This window comes from Neoarius graeffei, chromosome 22 (assembly GCF_027579695.1).
Source record: "Neoarius graeffei isolate fNeoGra1 chromosome 22, fNeoGra1.pri, whole genome shotgun sequence".
NCBI lineage: Eukaryota > Metazoa > Chordata > Actinopteri > Siluriformes > Ariidae > Neoarius > Neoarius graeffei.
Window position 1 is genome coordinate 11,313,734 of NC_083590.1, and position 17,323 is coordinate 11,331,056.

The 17,323-nt window shown below is 42.8% G+C and overlaps 1 protein-coding gene across 4 annotated transcripts in view; it reads right to left on the minus strand.

Moving 5' to 3' along the window:
- The window catches only part of LOC132870622 (NACHT, LRR and PYD domains-containing protein 12-like), a 327,744-nt gene that overhangs the window by 297,220 nt on the left and 13,201 nt on the right, over positions 1 to 17,323 (minus strand). For all 4 annotated transcript variants that reach the window (XM_060904348.1, XM_060904347.1, XM_060904346.1 and 1 more), the window contains exons 7-9: positions 15,967 to 16,161; positions 9,118 to 9,294; positions 315 to 488 (exon numbers count right to left, since the gene is read on the minus strand). In XM_060904348.1, coding sequence (XP_060760331.1) covers positions 315 to 488; positions 9,118 to 9,294; positions 15,967 to 16,161 — 546 coding nt within the window. The remainder of the gene's footprint in view (positions 1 to 314; positions 489 to 9,117; positions 9,295 to 15,966; positions 16,162 to 17,323) is intronic.

Consider the following 17,323-nt stretch of genomic DNA (forward strand, 5'->3'; position numbering starts at 1 on the left):
AGGAAGCAAATCTGAGCTGGTCAGGTGGCAACATTTTTTATTCTGGTGATAATTCATTTTCATTAATTTCTAAAGTAAAGTAATAAATTTCAGACACATTGCAGTCGGATCAAGTCCCGTTTTGTGCTGCAGCTTCTCACATACGTCCATCTGACCCAAAGACTCTGTGACAAATCATCAGTGTGCAGTGAACAGAAACAATCTTCCTCCTCAGGACACTGATGATGAACCTAAAACCTCTGCTTCAGTCTCACTATTAGAGAATGGGTCTTACTGAGGAGCAGGTCATGTGACTCTCAGAGAGATGATCTTACCCCAGTGTCTCCAGTTTACAGTGAGGATTCTCCAGTACAGCACAGAGACGCTTCACTCCTGAGTCTCCCAGATTATTATAGGACAGATCCAGGTATCTCAGGTGTGAGGGGTTTGATCTCAGAGCTGAACTCAGAGCAGCACAGCCTTCATCTGAGACACCACAATACCGCAACCTGCAGAGACACAATGACACACACTTCATCAACAGATTTTCATCTTGGTGTAATAGTGGTTGTGAAGATGATGTCTCTCATGTTGGACTGTCTCTATTCTCTTCACCAATCACAAGCTATTATTAATAATGACTCAAACATTACCACTGTTACTGACATTAAGTTTACTCGAGGTGCAAATGATTCAGCAAAAAGTCAATAATTTAAAGGTTTAAGTGAAGAGTCAGGTTTTGTAGAATTTATCTCTGCTTGACTGGATTTTTAATGATCACATATTTAATTGTAAAGACACTTAAATATTTCTTTAAAGTAAAAGTGACTCTGAGGAGAAATGATGACTTCATGACTAATATATTTGTTCTGCATGTTTTACTTTTCCAGAAAAGTTTAATTGATAAACAACACTGTATACAACTATTAACTGCTGCTTTAGTGAGTTATTGTGACTCTCAGAGAGATGATCTTACCCCAGTGTCTCCACTTTACAGTGAGGATTCAGTGAGAAAATGTGTAATTTTGGGAGCTCTTTACGATGGAATCAAGAAGATTTGGTACCAAAAGAACATTTGTGATGTGAGAATAACAGTTCAAGCCTTGCTGTTGTTAAGACGCATTGTACGCGATCCCAAGAAAGCATTTTTCAAAGCAAGATGGCTGAGTTATGTGATTTTTATCTGCATAAATGTGTTCGGGGTTGAGAATTCAGTGTAATTTTGGAATCATTATTAGAAGGAGAAAGCTGAACATTCGCAAACAGTAAGTAAATCGTATGAGAACTCTTGTGTATTGCTTTTGGAAGAGAATTTTAGCTTGTATGAAGTTAAAACTTGGTGATTTATTTTATATACGAGTATAATTAAAAACATCATTAGATAATGTGTGTTTTGTTGTTTTGCTTGAAATCTTTCATTCTCGAGTTCCATATTCTCCAGTTCGGGTCTATATTATTAGCATAACAGTCAAAGTGTAAAATTCATTCAAAAATTTAAGAAAAAAAGTGTATGCATTTTTTAAAAATATTGAGCAAAACTTTTGTTGGTGAGCGGCTTTCATGTTACTCATTACATCGGAATTTAGCTCAAATTTCCAAATACTAAAATCACTTTAAAAAAAAAAAAAAAACACATTGGTTGTATTCCTATGACTTCTGGTGTGGGAGTAGTTTTCCCTTCTAGTAACCGGTGTGAGCCGCACCGATATTATTGCCCTCTTCGTTGTTACATATTTTAACAATATATACACGGGACACAGCTTGTACCCCTGGATCCTGCAACTGATTGGTTTAATCCTGCTGATCCACTGAGCTGCTTCTGTAACGTAGATCTGGCAACCCTGTTCAGAGCAGTGAGACGGAGACGCCCTGAGAGAATATTTACTACTTTATCCATTTATTACTCAATGTGGCAGAACAACTGCACACAAGGCCCCGGGGCAAAACACCAATCAGGGCCCCCCATGGCGAAACTGCAAACAAACAAATTAGAAGGCTTGCGGCATATCGGCCTACTCAGGCTATATCTAACAAAAAGCAGTTTTTAAGAATGTAGCCTTTGGACCTTGCCATGGCGAAATTGCAAACAAACAGAAGGCCTGCGGCATATAATCAGGCTATATTAGAACAGAACTTGCTCAAAGTTTTATTTATTATTATTATTTTTTTAATAGGCCGACATAGCCTGTATTTTCCATTCATTTTTTATTATGTTCCAGATAGACACTAAACAACAATAACAAAAAAGAAATTCAGCAATCATGAATGATACACCCTCATTGTGTAAGCACGTCTTCAACTACAAAGCTGACACGGAAACCTGCGTTCGCATTAAATGCACCTTGCGCTCCGCAAAGTCGTCGACTATTTGAGGGATGTTAAGTGCTCTTGCTCGTTCATTCTTGTTATGTTTTCTTGTAGTTAATTTAAGTTATTATAGTCAATGAAGAGGCTTGGTATTCCGTCCATTACGTTTACTTCAGAACTTAACGGGAGCAGATACAAAACACATGTATACAGCGCGTAGGCTTATATCAACTCTACATCCGGTCTCCTCTTCTCTTATTTCCCCCCCCCAATCCTCATTACCATAGTGCGCCATCTAGTGGCACAGAACACAACATATTCCCCTCTTACTTAAGAATTGAACATCCACGTTAATCAGGCTATATACGTAATAACCTCAGGTAACACACACAAGTAAATGCATGACATTTCTAAAGAGTATACCAGTAATTTATAAACTAGAACTAAATGTATCTCTGCATTAAACTTAAGCATAAATCAACAAAAAGTCTCTCTTCAATTAGGCAGTAAATTTCAACATTAACTGTAAAGGATATTTATTCAACAAAGTCCTCCAGCCAGCGTGGTGGTCGTCTCACATGCGCTGGCACCTCCATGGCTGGAACTGGATGTTCATGAGGAGCAGCTGGTTCAACTGTAGGCGGCTCTTCAGGCATGTCAGTCACAGGAAAGTCTGTATGAACCAGCCTTGCAAGAGCACTGGACGTTGTTAAACGAGAGGCGTGCCACTTCTTCCCGTCCTGTAGCAGGTAAGTAGCAGGTAAGTCGCAGGACTGACCTTCCTTTGAATTCGCATTGGCTCGGTGAACCTCGGGTGTGCTTTTGGCACCTGCATTGGTTTCCGAACACGCACGCTGTCTCCCTCGTTGAAAGTAGGAGCGCGCGCACCTCGTCTGGCGTCCGTTTAAGTTTTCATCTTTTCCTGTTGAGCTGTAACTCTCTGTGACAGGGCAGCAGTATCCTTTGAAGACGCTAGTGGCAGAATGTTGAGGCGAGTGCGCATCTTCCTCCCGAAGAGTAATTCAAATGGAGACGTCCCAGTTGTAGAATGGGAAGTAGAGCGATAGACTTGAAGGAAGTCATTGACAGTCTTTTTCCAGGGCTTCTTCTCTAGGATGGCAGATTGAATGCAGCTTTTAAGCACTCGGTGGAAATGCTCAATAGCGCCATTTGCAGCAGGGTGGTAAACAGATGTGCGTATGTGCTGTATGTCTCTGGATTTCAGAAATTCTGCAAACTCAGCAGATGTGAATTGAGTTCCATTATCTGTCACTATGCTATGAGGATTTCCAAATCTGCTGAAGACTGATGTGAGGAAGGTTATGACATTGTCAGACGTAATAGAGGCAGTGAAAGCCACCTCTGGCCATTTACTGTGGTAATCAGTCAAGGTGATCGCATACTTGCAGTCCCATGGAGCAACTTCCATCGGCCCGACTATGTCCATAGCCAACTTTTCCCATGGCTGAGACGGAAACGGCACCGGCTGTAGTGGGGCAGCTGCAGGCGTAGCAGTTTTGTCGCATGACTGGCACAACTGGCATCCCTTGACTTGTCTGTTAACTTGCTCATCCATGCTCGACCACCAGTATAAGTCACGTAGTCTCTGTTTCGTCCTAACTATTCCTTGGTGACCCTCGTGCGCCAAACTGACTAATGTGTTGTGTAGGGAGAGTGGAGCAACAAGGCGAGTGCCTCTGAACACGTAGTCATTTTGCACACTGAACTCGTCTCGCAAGCGAAAGTAAGGGCAAACAGTGTCAGGAAGCATAGAGGAAGAGCGTGGCCAGCCTTTTTCAATTTGTGAGCGCAGGGCAGCAAGTTCAGGGCAAGCAGCAGATACAGACGCAAAGTCAGTGGGTGACACAGCTGTCATTGACAGCATTGCAACGAACTCTAGCTCAGAGTCCATGCAGCCATCCACAACGGCAGGGAGTGGTATGCGTGACAAACAGTCTGCAGTGCTGTTTTGAGAGCCAGGTCTGTAGATCACGTCGTAGGTAAAGCAAAGTAGACGCGCAGCCCATCGCACAATTCTCATGCCTGCGCGGTCAGTTCCCTTTGAAGTCAGCAGGGTGTTCAGTGCTTGATGGTCTGTACGCAAGGTGAACTTCCGCCCCCAGAGGTAAGTTCTCCACTTTTCCACGGCCCAGAGCTTCCTTTTCTATCGTCGAGTACTTGCGTTCAGCAGATGACAACGTTCTCGAGGCAAAGGCAACAACACGCTCTGTCTGGCCATGCATCTGGTTGAGGACAGCACCTAATCCATAGTTGGACGCATCAGTTGACACTATGGTAGGCAAGTCAGGATCGACTAAAGCAAGAGCTGGACTGTCTATCAGCAACTGTTTGGCAGTCTCGAAGCTGTGCTGAGCCTCTTTGGTCCAGGTGAACTCTTTATCCTGACGGATGCAAGTGCGCAGTGGTTCAACGACTGTGGAGAAGTTTGGAATGAATTTGTTATACCAGGATAACAGTCCCAGGAAGGATCGCAGTGTTGGAGCATCCGAAGGAGGGGGTGCGTTCATGATTGCGGAGAGATGGTCGTCAGTTGGTTGGATGCCTTGGGGTGTAACTGTGTGTCCAAGGAAGTGCAAAGTGGATTTATTAAACTGACATTTGTCTCTGTTCAGCTGTAGACCTGCCTCCTGTAAGCGTTGTAGGACAGAGGCAAGAGTGGCATCATGATCAGCTCGTGTTTTCCCCCATAATATGATATCATCCAAATAATTAGCTACATTGGGCAAGCCTTGTCGTATGGTAGCCAGCATCTTTTGGAATGCAGAAGGGGCTGAGGCTAAACCATATGGAACTCGACAAAATCTGAACAACCCTTCGTGCGTGATGAAAGCGGTCAGATCACGACTCTCTTCATGTAAGGGCAGTTGGAAGTATGCGGCTTCTAAATCTATCGTAGAAAAGACAGTTGCATCCTTGAGACGTGACAGCAGCTCATCAATGTGTGGAAGGGGGTAGCTATCTGTAACAACAGCCTTATTCGGCTCTCGTAAGTCGACGCACATTCGAATACCTCCCAACTTTTTCTGGATGACCACAATGGGGGACACCCACGGTGAGGCATCGATTTTCTCTATTATCCCTTTTTTGAGGAGTCTGTCTATCTCCTTATTCACTGCGTCTCTGACGGAGAGTGGCAAGCGACGCAGTTTCTGTCTCACAGGGGTAACTGTACTCGAGACCTTCACTTTGTGCACGAACTGTTTTGCGCAGCCATAGCCCGATGGCAGTGGCGGTGAGGTGGACAGATCCATCACAGGAGCAGTTGCAGTAGGCCTGTGTACTTCCTGTATCGTAGAGCCATTGATACACAGTTCAAGTCCTCTGATGAGATCCATGCCAAGCAGTGCAGTCCCTGATTCAACAACAAACAGCTGAGTAGAGCAGGAGGCATCATTATGTGACACAAGGACAGGTAGGCATCCCAGCACAGGAATTGGAGATTGTGAATAAGTAACTAGATTGGCAGTAGGGGGTTGCAGTGTATCATGACTAAATTTAGCATCATACAGTGATTTTGGTATAATGGAAACTGAGGAGCCTGAGTCCACAATGAACTCGACAGAAGCAGTGGCAGACGACGTCTTAACTTTGGCAGTACACTGAATTCTGTCAGCTGTGACAGCATCATTCAGGTACAGTATCTGAATTTCAGGTAAGTCGACTACATCAACGTGATGTGTCTGCTTCTGTGCAGAGCGGCAAACACGTGAGAAATGTCCAGTCTTTTGGCAATTGTTGCATTTGGCTGTGGCAGCAGGGCAGGACTTGTGGTTTGCCATGTGTTTATCAGAGCCACAGCGGTAGCATGAACGTGAAGATGGAGAGGCAGCAGCATGTCCTGCATTGGAAGCAGTGGGCTGTTTCTTAGGGCGAGGGTGGCGCAGACGATTCTTGCCCTCTGTGGATCTAGTATGCACGGCGTTGACTGGGGCCATGGCAGATATTGACTTTGCCTGCATCAAGGCAGCTTCAATTTGTGTAGCAAGGGTAACTGCTTTTTCCAACGTTAAGTCGGTTTCTAGTAGCAAACGTTCTCATATGCGCTGACTAGCAACGTGTTCCATCAATTGGTCACGCAACATTTCATCCTCTTTGTTTCCAAACTCACATGTAGTAGCCAAGTCTCTTAGCGCGGCAAGATATTGTAGAATGCTTTCATCTTGAGCTTGAATTCTCTTTCTAAATGCATGTCTTTCAACAACAGTATTTCTCTTTGGGTTAAAGTGTGCTTCCAAGGCCCTAAGGGCTTCGTCCATTGTCGTACCTGGGTTAGGCAGTGTGTAAAATAGTCTCTGGCCCTCAACTCCAAGACTATGCAGCAAAAGTGCCTTTTTCCTCACCTCTGGCCATTTATCCCCCGTCGCATCGACGACAAGTAGGTAGTTCTGGAACATTTTCTTCCATGTGACGAGCGGAATTGGCGGTTCACTAGGGCATGGCAGGAAAGGTGGAGGAAATGGCATTGATGTAAAAGCCATCTTCTTACAGTAAACAGCAAAAGCAACCTCGTCGCCAATTTATGTTTTCTTGTAGTTAATTTAAGTTATTGTAGTCAATGAAGAGGCTTGGTATTCCGTCCATTACGTTTACTTCAGAACTTAACGGGAGCAGATACAAAACACATGTATACAGCGCGTAGGCTTATATCAACTCTACATCCGGTCTCTTCTTCTCTTACTCCCCCCCCCCAATCCTCATTACCATAGTGCGCCATCTAGTGGCACAGAACACAACAATTCTCAATTGATAAAATGGTCAATCCACAGAGTCTCTCTTGACCCATTGTGCTCCTGAGATAAATTATCAATTTTAATTTGGAGAAAGAGCGCTCTGCTGTCGCAACTGAGACGGGGAGAGTGAGAAAAAGCAAGAAGGCCATGCACACCTCACTAAATGTAGAAGTTACTCCTGGATGATCTATTACCAGCAACCTGGCCAGGCTAAGCAGAGATGTGTGTCTCGCTATCTGCTCCTTGAAACAAGCCCTAAATGACACTAGTTGACCAGGAAAGCTGGAGTCAATATCCCGACTATAGTGATCACACAGTCGACAGGCCACTTCGTATAGCTCCTCGTCCTTGGCATGCTGGAGCGTATTTGGATGAACAGCCTCAAACAAATGAGCAGTCCGATTTAAACTGACAAACCTTTGTGACAGCTGCTGAATGATTACATCAAGGCATGCATAGAACACATTCACCCGAAAATAATGCTCTGCATCGGAAAGCCGACCGTCTTCGCTAAGGTGATCAGAGTGGCACTTCATTTTTTTCAACCTGGTGGCTACAAATTGCGTTTGACTGCCCCATTTCACAGCCAATGCCAGAGTGGAAGCCTTTGCCTCATCAAACTGCTTCCTGTACTCCTGTAGAGTTCGTACAGCATTCTGCAATAATGTAGATGCTTTGAGGAGATCAATGGTCTTCTCCTGCAGTAGCTTTGAGATGGCATTAGTGCACTCCAAAATCTTTGTCTGAAGGCTGATTAAAAATATGAACTGAAATTTAGTAATGGCCTTTTTAAGTGCATCTGCCTCATCTCGTTCATTCGTTTTCTCGCTTGTAAGTGAGAGCTTGTCGAGCGCTTTAATGATGTCTCCATATCTGTGCTTTAACACAACAAGCGCATCGTAGCGGGAGGACCAGCGGGTTGGGCAGAGGCATTCCCTGCTCTCTGGGCTCAATAAATCGCCAAGTAATGCCCATCTCTTAACACTGTTGGCAACCACATCATAAAACTGTCTAATCTCTGGGATAGTTTTGACAGAATCATTCAGTACCAAATTCAGACAATGAGCCACACAGTGCACGTACAAAGCAAGGGGCTCCCCCTCCGCTATTCTCGCTTGAACACCAGAATAAATTCTGCTCATGTTTGCTGCGCCGTCGTAACCCTGTCCACGGCATCTGGAGAGATCTAAGCCATTCCCTTCAATGCAGCTAATAATTCGGCCCTCGAGTTCAGAAGCGGATGCGTTCACAGTTCTCTGGAATCCAAGAAAAGCCTCAACTATCCTGATTTAACAGGGGTTTTTTTATTTTATTTTTTTTAAACCATGATAAGAATGTGCAGCAAAAATGAGAGATATATAGGTCAACTGGTCTATAATCATGTGAAAACTTGTAGGTTTCAAGGAATTTCCAATGAAATCGCGTAAGGCACATTTATTGGGAGGGCTTGAATGTCAAAGGGTGGGGCCCTGTACAGCTAGGGGGAGGGCCCAAGGCCCAGGGGCAATTGCCCTGCCCACCCCCCTTTAGCTCCACCCCTGCTATTAGATTATTATTACTACAACTGTTTATTACTGTAATAATTCACTGAATTACTGAAAATCAACAGAAGGATTATTGTGTTTTTTTTCTTGTACTTTTTTCATGGTTTTTACTGAAAAGTCAATTTTTAAAATCTATTTATTTTGTTACCCCATCAGTTCTCTGGCATTCACGTCTCATTTTAGTTTCAAATTCTATATTCCTGAGATCATTTCCACCATGTAACTGCAGCTCACACAGAGGGCAGTTAGTTTGAGTCTCAGGTGCAGTTTGTGGGATTAGTTACAGTGTTGTAGTAAATTTCACAGTGATTTCAGACACATTGCAGTCGGATCAAGTCCCGTTTTGTGCTGCAGCTTCTCACATACGTCCATCTGACCCAAAGACTCTGTGACAAATCATCAGTGTGCAGTGAACAGAAACAATCTTCCTCCTCAGGACACTGATGATGAACCTAAAACCTCTGCTTCAGTCTCACTATTAGAGAATGGGTCTTACTGAGGAGCAGGTCATGTGACTCTCAGAGAGATGATCTTACCCCAGTGTCTCCAGTTTACAGTGAGGATTCTCCAGTACAGCACAGAGACGCTTCACTCCTGAGTCTCCCAGATTATTCTTATAGGACAGATCCAGTTCTCTCAGGTGTGAGGGGTTTGATCTCAGAGCTGAACTCAGAGCAGCACAGCCTTCATCTGAGACACCACAACCCCGCAACCTGCAGAGACACAATGACACACACTTCATCAACAGATTTTCATCTTGGTTTAATTCTTACTTTAAAGATGATGAGTGTAAAATTAATTTTATTATTCAGAATGTCATGAGGATTTGATATCATCTGTTTATTCTCATTAACAGTATAATTAATAATGATAATACTGAGTGTTATATTGAGTTTCTCTCCTCTGCTGTGTGTGATATTAAACCATCAGCAGCTGAAGCTGAACAGAGAACAGCAGAGAGACCATGAACTTTAATCAGAGAGAGAGAGAGAGAGAGAGAGAGAGACTGAATCTCAGATGGTTCTCTACTAGACTTATAGTGCACTACACAGGGGCAATAAACTTGTTTCTCCAGAGTCGACAGAGTGCATTTATAGAACACTATAGATTTATATTATTGTAGAATCAGAGAAGTAAACAATGATTATTCCATATAAATCCTACAAACATTCAGCCACTCGTTCTTGAGACAGCGTGCGAACAAGAGTTTCAGAAAAAATGGACAGAAAACCCGAAAACATACCGGTTTCACCTCTCAGTGTCGGAGGAATAAAAATATCAGTGTGATTTATGACGATGTTCGTTTGTCTAATTACTTTTTCATCCTTCAAAAAGAGGGAGCACATATAAACAGTGCTGTAATTTCAACAGCAGTCACCTGTCAGCAGAGGTGGACAAAATACCCAACTGCATTACTGAAGTCAAAGTACAGATCCCACTGGTCAAATGTTACTCCGATACAAGTGAAAGTTGTCCAGTCAAATTTTTACTTAAAGTACTGAAGTATTTGCTTTTAAAAATACTGAAGTATTAAAAGTACATTTTCTGTCAATGCATTGTTGTATTATTGTCACAACGCTGACAAAAACCTAATGCCTCTGAAGCAACCGACTGGATTCACTGACTAACTTGTAGAACCTGTAGAATAAACACCTGGTAGAACGTTACAAAATGAAACAACTTACAACCAAGCAGAATCATCAATAAGATGCTCGCTAGGTTCTCTCTTTAGCTACTGGTAAAAAAATACGTAGTAGCTATAGTAATTATGCAAGGCCACAAAAGCTACAACGTTAACGTTACCAAAGACAGAAATGTGAATTCACAAAATGAACGCATGCTGGGTCATCATGGTGGTTTAACGTTAAGCTAGCTAGTCAGTGAAACTCTACCTGACATGCAAGCAAACTCTTTTCAAACTCGAAATCATATTGGGTAGCTAACGCTACTAGAAAAGAAAGATTTCTACATTCTATTTATTTGGCAAAATCATGCTAAACATATTTCTGAAAGGACTTCAGATAAGTTACGTTAGCATAATTGTGTTTTTACATGTTAACTAACAGTGTGCAAGTTAACCAGCTGTGTGTTTGCGTTAGCCGTGGAAAAGGCTATGGCAACTTGGCGGGAAAATCCATAGAAAGTCATTTGACTAACCAGACTGCATCGCTATTGCAACATTATCACTAGCTCTAAAAGCACAGACAACTTCATTACAAGCTTTCTCTTGGAATAAAATGTTTACATACGTTTACATATGCTTCTGCAGGTTGGACCATGAGTTTTTGGAGGCCATAATGTGGTTTGTTTTAGGCAAACAAAGCAAACATTTAAAATGAAACAAATCTTTATTCCTTTCCCCAGAAGAACCGCCTCCTTCCATTCTGCCATCAACTGATCGTGTTCAAATAACGCTGCGGAGAAATTGAACTTGATTTTATAGTCTATGGACGTGACGTGACCCTAGTGATTACTGATCGGCTGTCTCAGTGTCACCTGCGAAAACAACAATCGCGTTTTAGAAAAGAAAAAATATCCACTTTCTAAACTGCTTCATAGTAACGAGTAATGAGGACCTTGACAGAAATGTAGTGGAGCGAAAAGTACATTTGTCTTTCAAATGTAGTGAAGTTAAAGTCATAAGTTTCAAAAAACAAAAATTCAAGTACAGATACTCAAAAAGTGTACTTAACTACTCAAGTAAATTTACTTGGTTACTGTCCACCTCTGCCTGTCAGTAACGCGATAGAGAGCGCCACTTCCAGTCAGACTACAAACATGGCTGATCTGAACTACAACACCCCAGAACCACAGCGTCCTCTATCGCCTGTCTATTAATTACACCTGTCACTCATTTCCTGGTTAATCAGCCCACGCTATATAAACACCTTTCCCACACTCACTCCATGTGAAGTATCGTTCAGTGTCTTACCCGTCATAACAAGCCTTGTTATTCTGTCTGCCTTATCATGTTCTCGACCCTCGTTATTGTCTCATTACTCTAGACCTTATTACTCTGTCTGCCGATCCATCAATCGACCCCTGCCTGTCCCTCGACTTCGATTTCTTCTAGCATTTTGGATTTGTTTGCCAGTCTGCGTTCCCCACTCTCCCCTGCACAGACATCTGTAAGTGCCTGCATCCTGATATCCCCCAATCTGGATGCAGGTTCCCTCAAAATAAAGCTGAAGGTCTGCACTTTGAGCTCATCTTCATTATTTAATTTCATCACCATACTGTGGAGGAGCAAAAAAAAAAAAAAATCATCCACGTCCTGGTTGGATTTAGGGGGGTCTTGGGTTCAATGTTAAAAAATAAATTTTATATCTCTCACAGTTAAACGCGACATTCCACACCATCCCTGAAAACTTCATGCAACTAGAAAGGAAAGAATGATGAATGGAACTTTAATGTTTTTCTGTCGCACTTGTTTTCACAGTAAAATTTGAGCCACGCTGCCTGTTAAAGCCTCGATATCGAGGCATAAAAACGGGTCAGGGGTGAAAAAGGTGAGAAGGGTGCGCGAGTGGTGACGTGGGTTCTGGTGTTGTTTTATTTTGTTTGGGGGGTCCTCCCCCAGAATAAATATTATAGCCTCCTTACTAAGTATACTGTATTGACATTTGCACAAGGACATACAGTACAAATACAAATTCAAATACATGTAGTTATAGTGAAATTATGCCCTGGAAAAAAATGTGAATAATAGAACGAAGAAAGTGAATAGTGATAATTTTTTCCTTTTATTTGCCTGGACCACCAGTGTCTCCATGGCCCGTTTTCGCTGAGTTGCCACATGTTTCAGCCTTGCCCGCTTCTCTCTTTCAGCAGTCTGTTTCTTGGCCTGCTGAGCACTGCAAGTTGCTTGAGAGCCATACTTGCTCTGCTGCTTTTCCTCCTTGTTCACCCTCTGCTGGTGTTTGTATGTGGCTGCTGCAGAGTTAATGTTCTTGCACAATGTTCTGTCCACTTCCCCAAACTTCACGTCCTCCCTTCTAAAGAGCTGCATAGCTGTCTTCCCCCTGGACATCAGCGTGTACTTGACCGTCTGTATTGCATTAAATGTTTCCACATTCATGTTGTCACTCCTCTGATCAATTACATCATTCATCAGACTAAATGAGGACTCGACTCTAGGTCCATGAAAGATGGAGAGGCAACACTTAACCAGTGCACCCAGGGAGGGGTACTTGTCTGGTTTGTCGAAGACATGACCCCACCACTCCACGATGCTCTCTCCCTCCTTGAAGCTGGGGATGGTCAGGTCAACACTGAACCGCACAAGTTCCCTCTGGATATCCTGGTCTGCTGGCAAGAGGTGCCCCAGCATACCACTCAGCCTGCCAAGATATGGAAGTACCTGCAGCTTTCAGTTCTTTTTAAATCAAGGCTGAATACTTTCTTCTTTGCTGCTGTCTTTTATTAAATCAAATTTGAGACTTTTAATTTGATTTCTTTCAGCACGGACAGCACTACAAAATGGCGTCTCCACTATACAGTGCCCTATATAGAGGGCTACCGCGTGATGTCACCGTACCGCGAGATTTTGTTAGGGCGCCATATTGGAAGACCTCAAGTACATACATACATACATACATACATACATACATACATACCTCACAATATAAAACAAACTACGAGCGAGAGTGAAGTGACACGATGGCTGATAATTCTGGTTATGTGAGTACATTACCAGCTGCAGAAAGGGCACGGTATGTGGAGAAACTGGCTGTGATTGATGGGTTTGACCCATATGATAAGACTCGGGGCAAGGGAGAATGGAAACATAAGGAGGACCTGACACCAATTCTGCCATCTGTTTGCTACCCAGACATTGTAAACTATTTGTTGTTTACACCCAGTGCCTACACTGCTGATGACTTGAAGGCCTACAAAGGGCTACAGGCTTACAATTATGTTGTTAGTGTCTTGGTTTGTGATATTACAGCTGTTGTTAAGAATAACCTACACAGTTATGGCCAAGGTAATCTTGTTGATATTTATCTTTTAATAATATATCTTTTCAGTTGAAAAATTAATACTTTTTGTTACTATTAAGGTATCCATAATTTAGGTTAATTTATCCAAATTATACGTACGTATTTATGATATATGCCTACACAACAACTATGCTTTATTTATATAATAGGAGGGAGAGCAAGCTCCAAACCATCCTAAATTATTATTATTATTATTAAATTGTAGAAGTCTGGGAGGCTTGCTCCTCATACAGCTATCAACTTGGGGCCAATTTAGCATGTTTTAAATCTGAATTTCTTACGTTTGCTTACCTCAAAGTGTCCACAGATCATGCACAGACTTATCCATTATATCCACAGTTTTTTGCCAAGTCTCACACAGGTTTCTTTCAAGTCTACTGTTGGGCCAATAAATCATAAATAAAACAGCTCAGATTTGTTTAAGTCGTTTGCCACTCCACTTTATTCTCGTGGGTTCACATACCGCTGCCGTTATTTCCCCCTAATCACGAGTTTGTTGGTCTTCCAATATGGCGCAGGGTCTGTTTACTTCCGGTTTCGGGTGACGTCAGTGAAATCCCTCTATAGTGAGTAGCGAGCAATTTCGGACACAGGGATTGTCAAAAGACGCACGTGCCCTCTTTCGAATGCTGACGTAATCAAGCCGGAAGTTTTGTTTGTTTTGATAGCGATCAGGAAAGTTTGAAAAAAGTAGGAAATTCAGTCCGATGACTCAATTCAGCTTCCAGCGGTCTGGTCTGCACTCTGACTGATGTGTGCACGCTCTGGCCAGCAGGAGAAGAGGCGCAAAATGATGTTGCTTGCCCTTTGCAACGAGATGTACTCGTCGCTATGGCGTCAATATCAAAGCAGGAGGAGGAGGCGCAAACCGGCACGAACTGTCTATGGGTGTGAAGCGACCTCCTTGCCCTTTGGGTCAATATCAAACCCCCTATTTTACACACTATTTATTGGGAATAGTGACTTTGTTTAAAAAGTAGGAAACAAATCTGAGCTGGTCAGCTGGCAACATTTTTTATTCTGGCGATAATTCATTTTCATTAATTTCTAAAGTAAATTAGTAAATTTCAGACACAGTGCAGTCGGATCAAGTCCCGTTTTGTGCTGCAGCTTCTCACATACGTCCATCTGACCCAAAGACTCTGTGACAAATCATCAATGTGCAGTGAACAGAAACAATCTTCCTCCTCAGGACACTGATGATGAAGCTAAAACCTCTGCTTCAGTCTCACTATTAGAGAATGGGTCTTACTGAGGAGCAGGTCATGTGACTCTCAGAGAGATGATCTTACCCCAGTGTCTCCAGTTTACAGTGAGGATTCTCCAGTACAGCACAGAGACGCTTCACTCCTGAGTCTCCCAGATTATTATTAGACAGATTCAGTTCTCTGCAGCTCACACAGAGGGCAGTTAGTTTGAGTCTCAGGTGCAGTTTGTGGGATTCGTTACAGTGTTGTAGTAAATTTCACAGCGAGTTCAGACACATTGCAGTCGGATCAAGTCCCGTTTTGTGCTGCAGCTTCTCACATACGTCCATCTGACCCAAAGACTCTGTGACAAATCATCAGTGTGCAGTGAACAGAAACAATCTTCCTCCTCAGGACACTGATGATGAACCTAAAACCTCTGCTTCAGTCTCACTATTAGAGAATGTGTCTTACTGAGGAGCAGGTCATGTGACTCTCAGGCTACGTTTACATTAGACCGTATCTGTCTCGTTTTCTTCGCAGATGCACTGTCCGTTTACATTAAACCGCCTGGAAACGGGAATCCGCCAGCATCCACGTATTCAATCTAGATCGTGTCAGCTCCGGTGCTGTGTAAACATTCAAAATACGCGGATATGCTGTGCTGAGCTATAGCTGGCGTCTCATTGGACAACGTCACTGTGACATCCACCTTCCTGATTCGCTGGCGTTGGTCATGGGACGCGACTGCTGAAAAACGGCGCGGACTTCCGCCTTGTATCACCTTTAATGAAAGAGTATAAAAGTATGAAAATACTGCAAATACTGATGTAAATACTGCCCATTGTGTAGTTATGATTGTCTTTAGGCTTGCCATCCTTCCACTTGCAAGTGGTAAGTGATATGCGCTGGGATCACACACACAGCGGCTCAGTCCCGAATCGTGGCTTGTGCACTTCACTCGCGCGCTCTGTGAGCTGCGCAGGGCCGGAGTGCGCACCCTCCAGAGGGCACTCGCTGTTCAGGGCGGAGTGATTTGGAGCACAGGATGCCTGCGGAGCCGAGCGTATCCGTGTATTGGCGTTGCTATGTGCACGGCTAACGGTTTTAGTGTAAACGCAAATCGTTTTAAGAACGTTAATCTGATGATCCGCTGATTCGACGTAATGTAAACGTAGCCTCAGAGAGATGATCTTACCACAGTGTCTCCACTTCACAGTGAGGATTCTCCAGTCCAGCACAGAGACGCTTCACTCCTGAGTCTTCTAGTTTATTCCGAGACAGATCCAGTGTCTTCACAGTCAGATGCAGTTCTCTCAGACTGGAGGTTTCTGAGTTGAGCGCTGAGACCAGAGCTTCAGCACTTCTCCCTTTAATCATATCACAACTGATCCTGAAGGAAATAAAATAATACATAATAAACTCACACAAATGATCAAACAGGTCCTCAAATCTTTCACTGCACCATTTCATTTTCATAAATGACAAAAGTACAAACTCCGAGTCGACAATACACTGAAATGCTGTAACAGTAATTCACAGTTCAAGCTGTTCGGATTTGAGTTTTCTGCTGCACACGTCGTCACTGACACATGGGATAAACACGCAACATCAAATCTGATCACCAAATCGGGAAATAAGAGTCTGATCTAAAATATTTATAAGAGGAGAAAGGAAAAGAGTTTCAAAAGTCAGGTTTAGATGAAGCAGGCAGAGTTTGAGGCAGAGTCAAATTTATCTGAACAGATCAGACATTTGATTTGTTCTCTAATTAGTGAGCGACTGAAATGATCACAGCCCAGTGCTGAAGGGGTTTTATGGAGATACTCATGAGGAGCTCACTGGCTAACTGTGTGTGTGTGTTGACATGTTCTTCCCCTTACACTCTGTGTGTTGTCTCTCCCTGTCTGACTTTCCCTGTGTGTGGGGGGTAAAGACCTCTCCCAGAAAGGCCACTGAAATTTGAGACAGAGGTTTTTGTTTCAGAGACAAATAAATCCATGAAAGAGCTTCAGCATGAAAAAGAATAAAAGCTGTGAGGTCAACACAACAGAAAAAATTACAATTTATGAAAGATGTCAGGACATTACAACAACAGAATAATTAGCATGTAATTGATTTGTTATGATGTAATAAAAATAAATAAGAACGGTGTTTCTAATGAGTTCTCTGTGAAAAGCTGTTTTGAATAAAAGCTTTTATCAGGTCACAATAAGGTTTTTTGGAATTATAATTTTGTTTTACTGCAAACTCCACATGGTTCTACAGGCCCAGTGTCTGCATCATTACATTTCAGCGAGAACACACATTTAATGTGGAGATATGTGAAGAAGAAAAAAAAATTCACACTGCACTCAGTGAAGGTTTTGTACAGAAGGGAAAAAACAAAAACACCTCATTTATTGGACACTGGAGCCTGCACTAGTGGTGTAAATTGTAAATAAACTAGGAGTATAAAAGTTGTGTTTGATTATTTGCTTTATTTTTGGAAAGGTGGTGTTTGTGAGTCGAGTTAGCCGGCCGTCACTTCCATCTTCAGCTCACAGCTTCTTGGG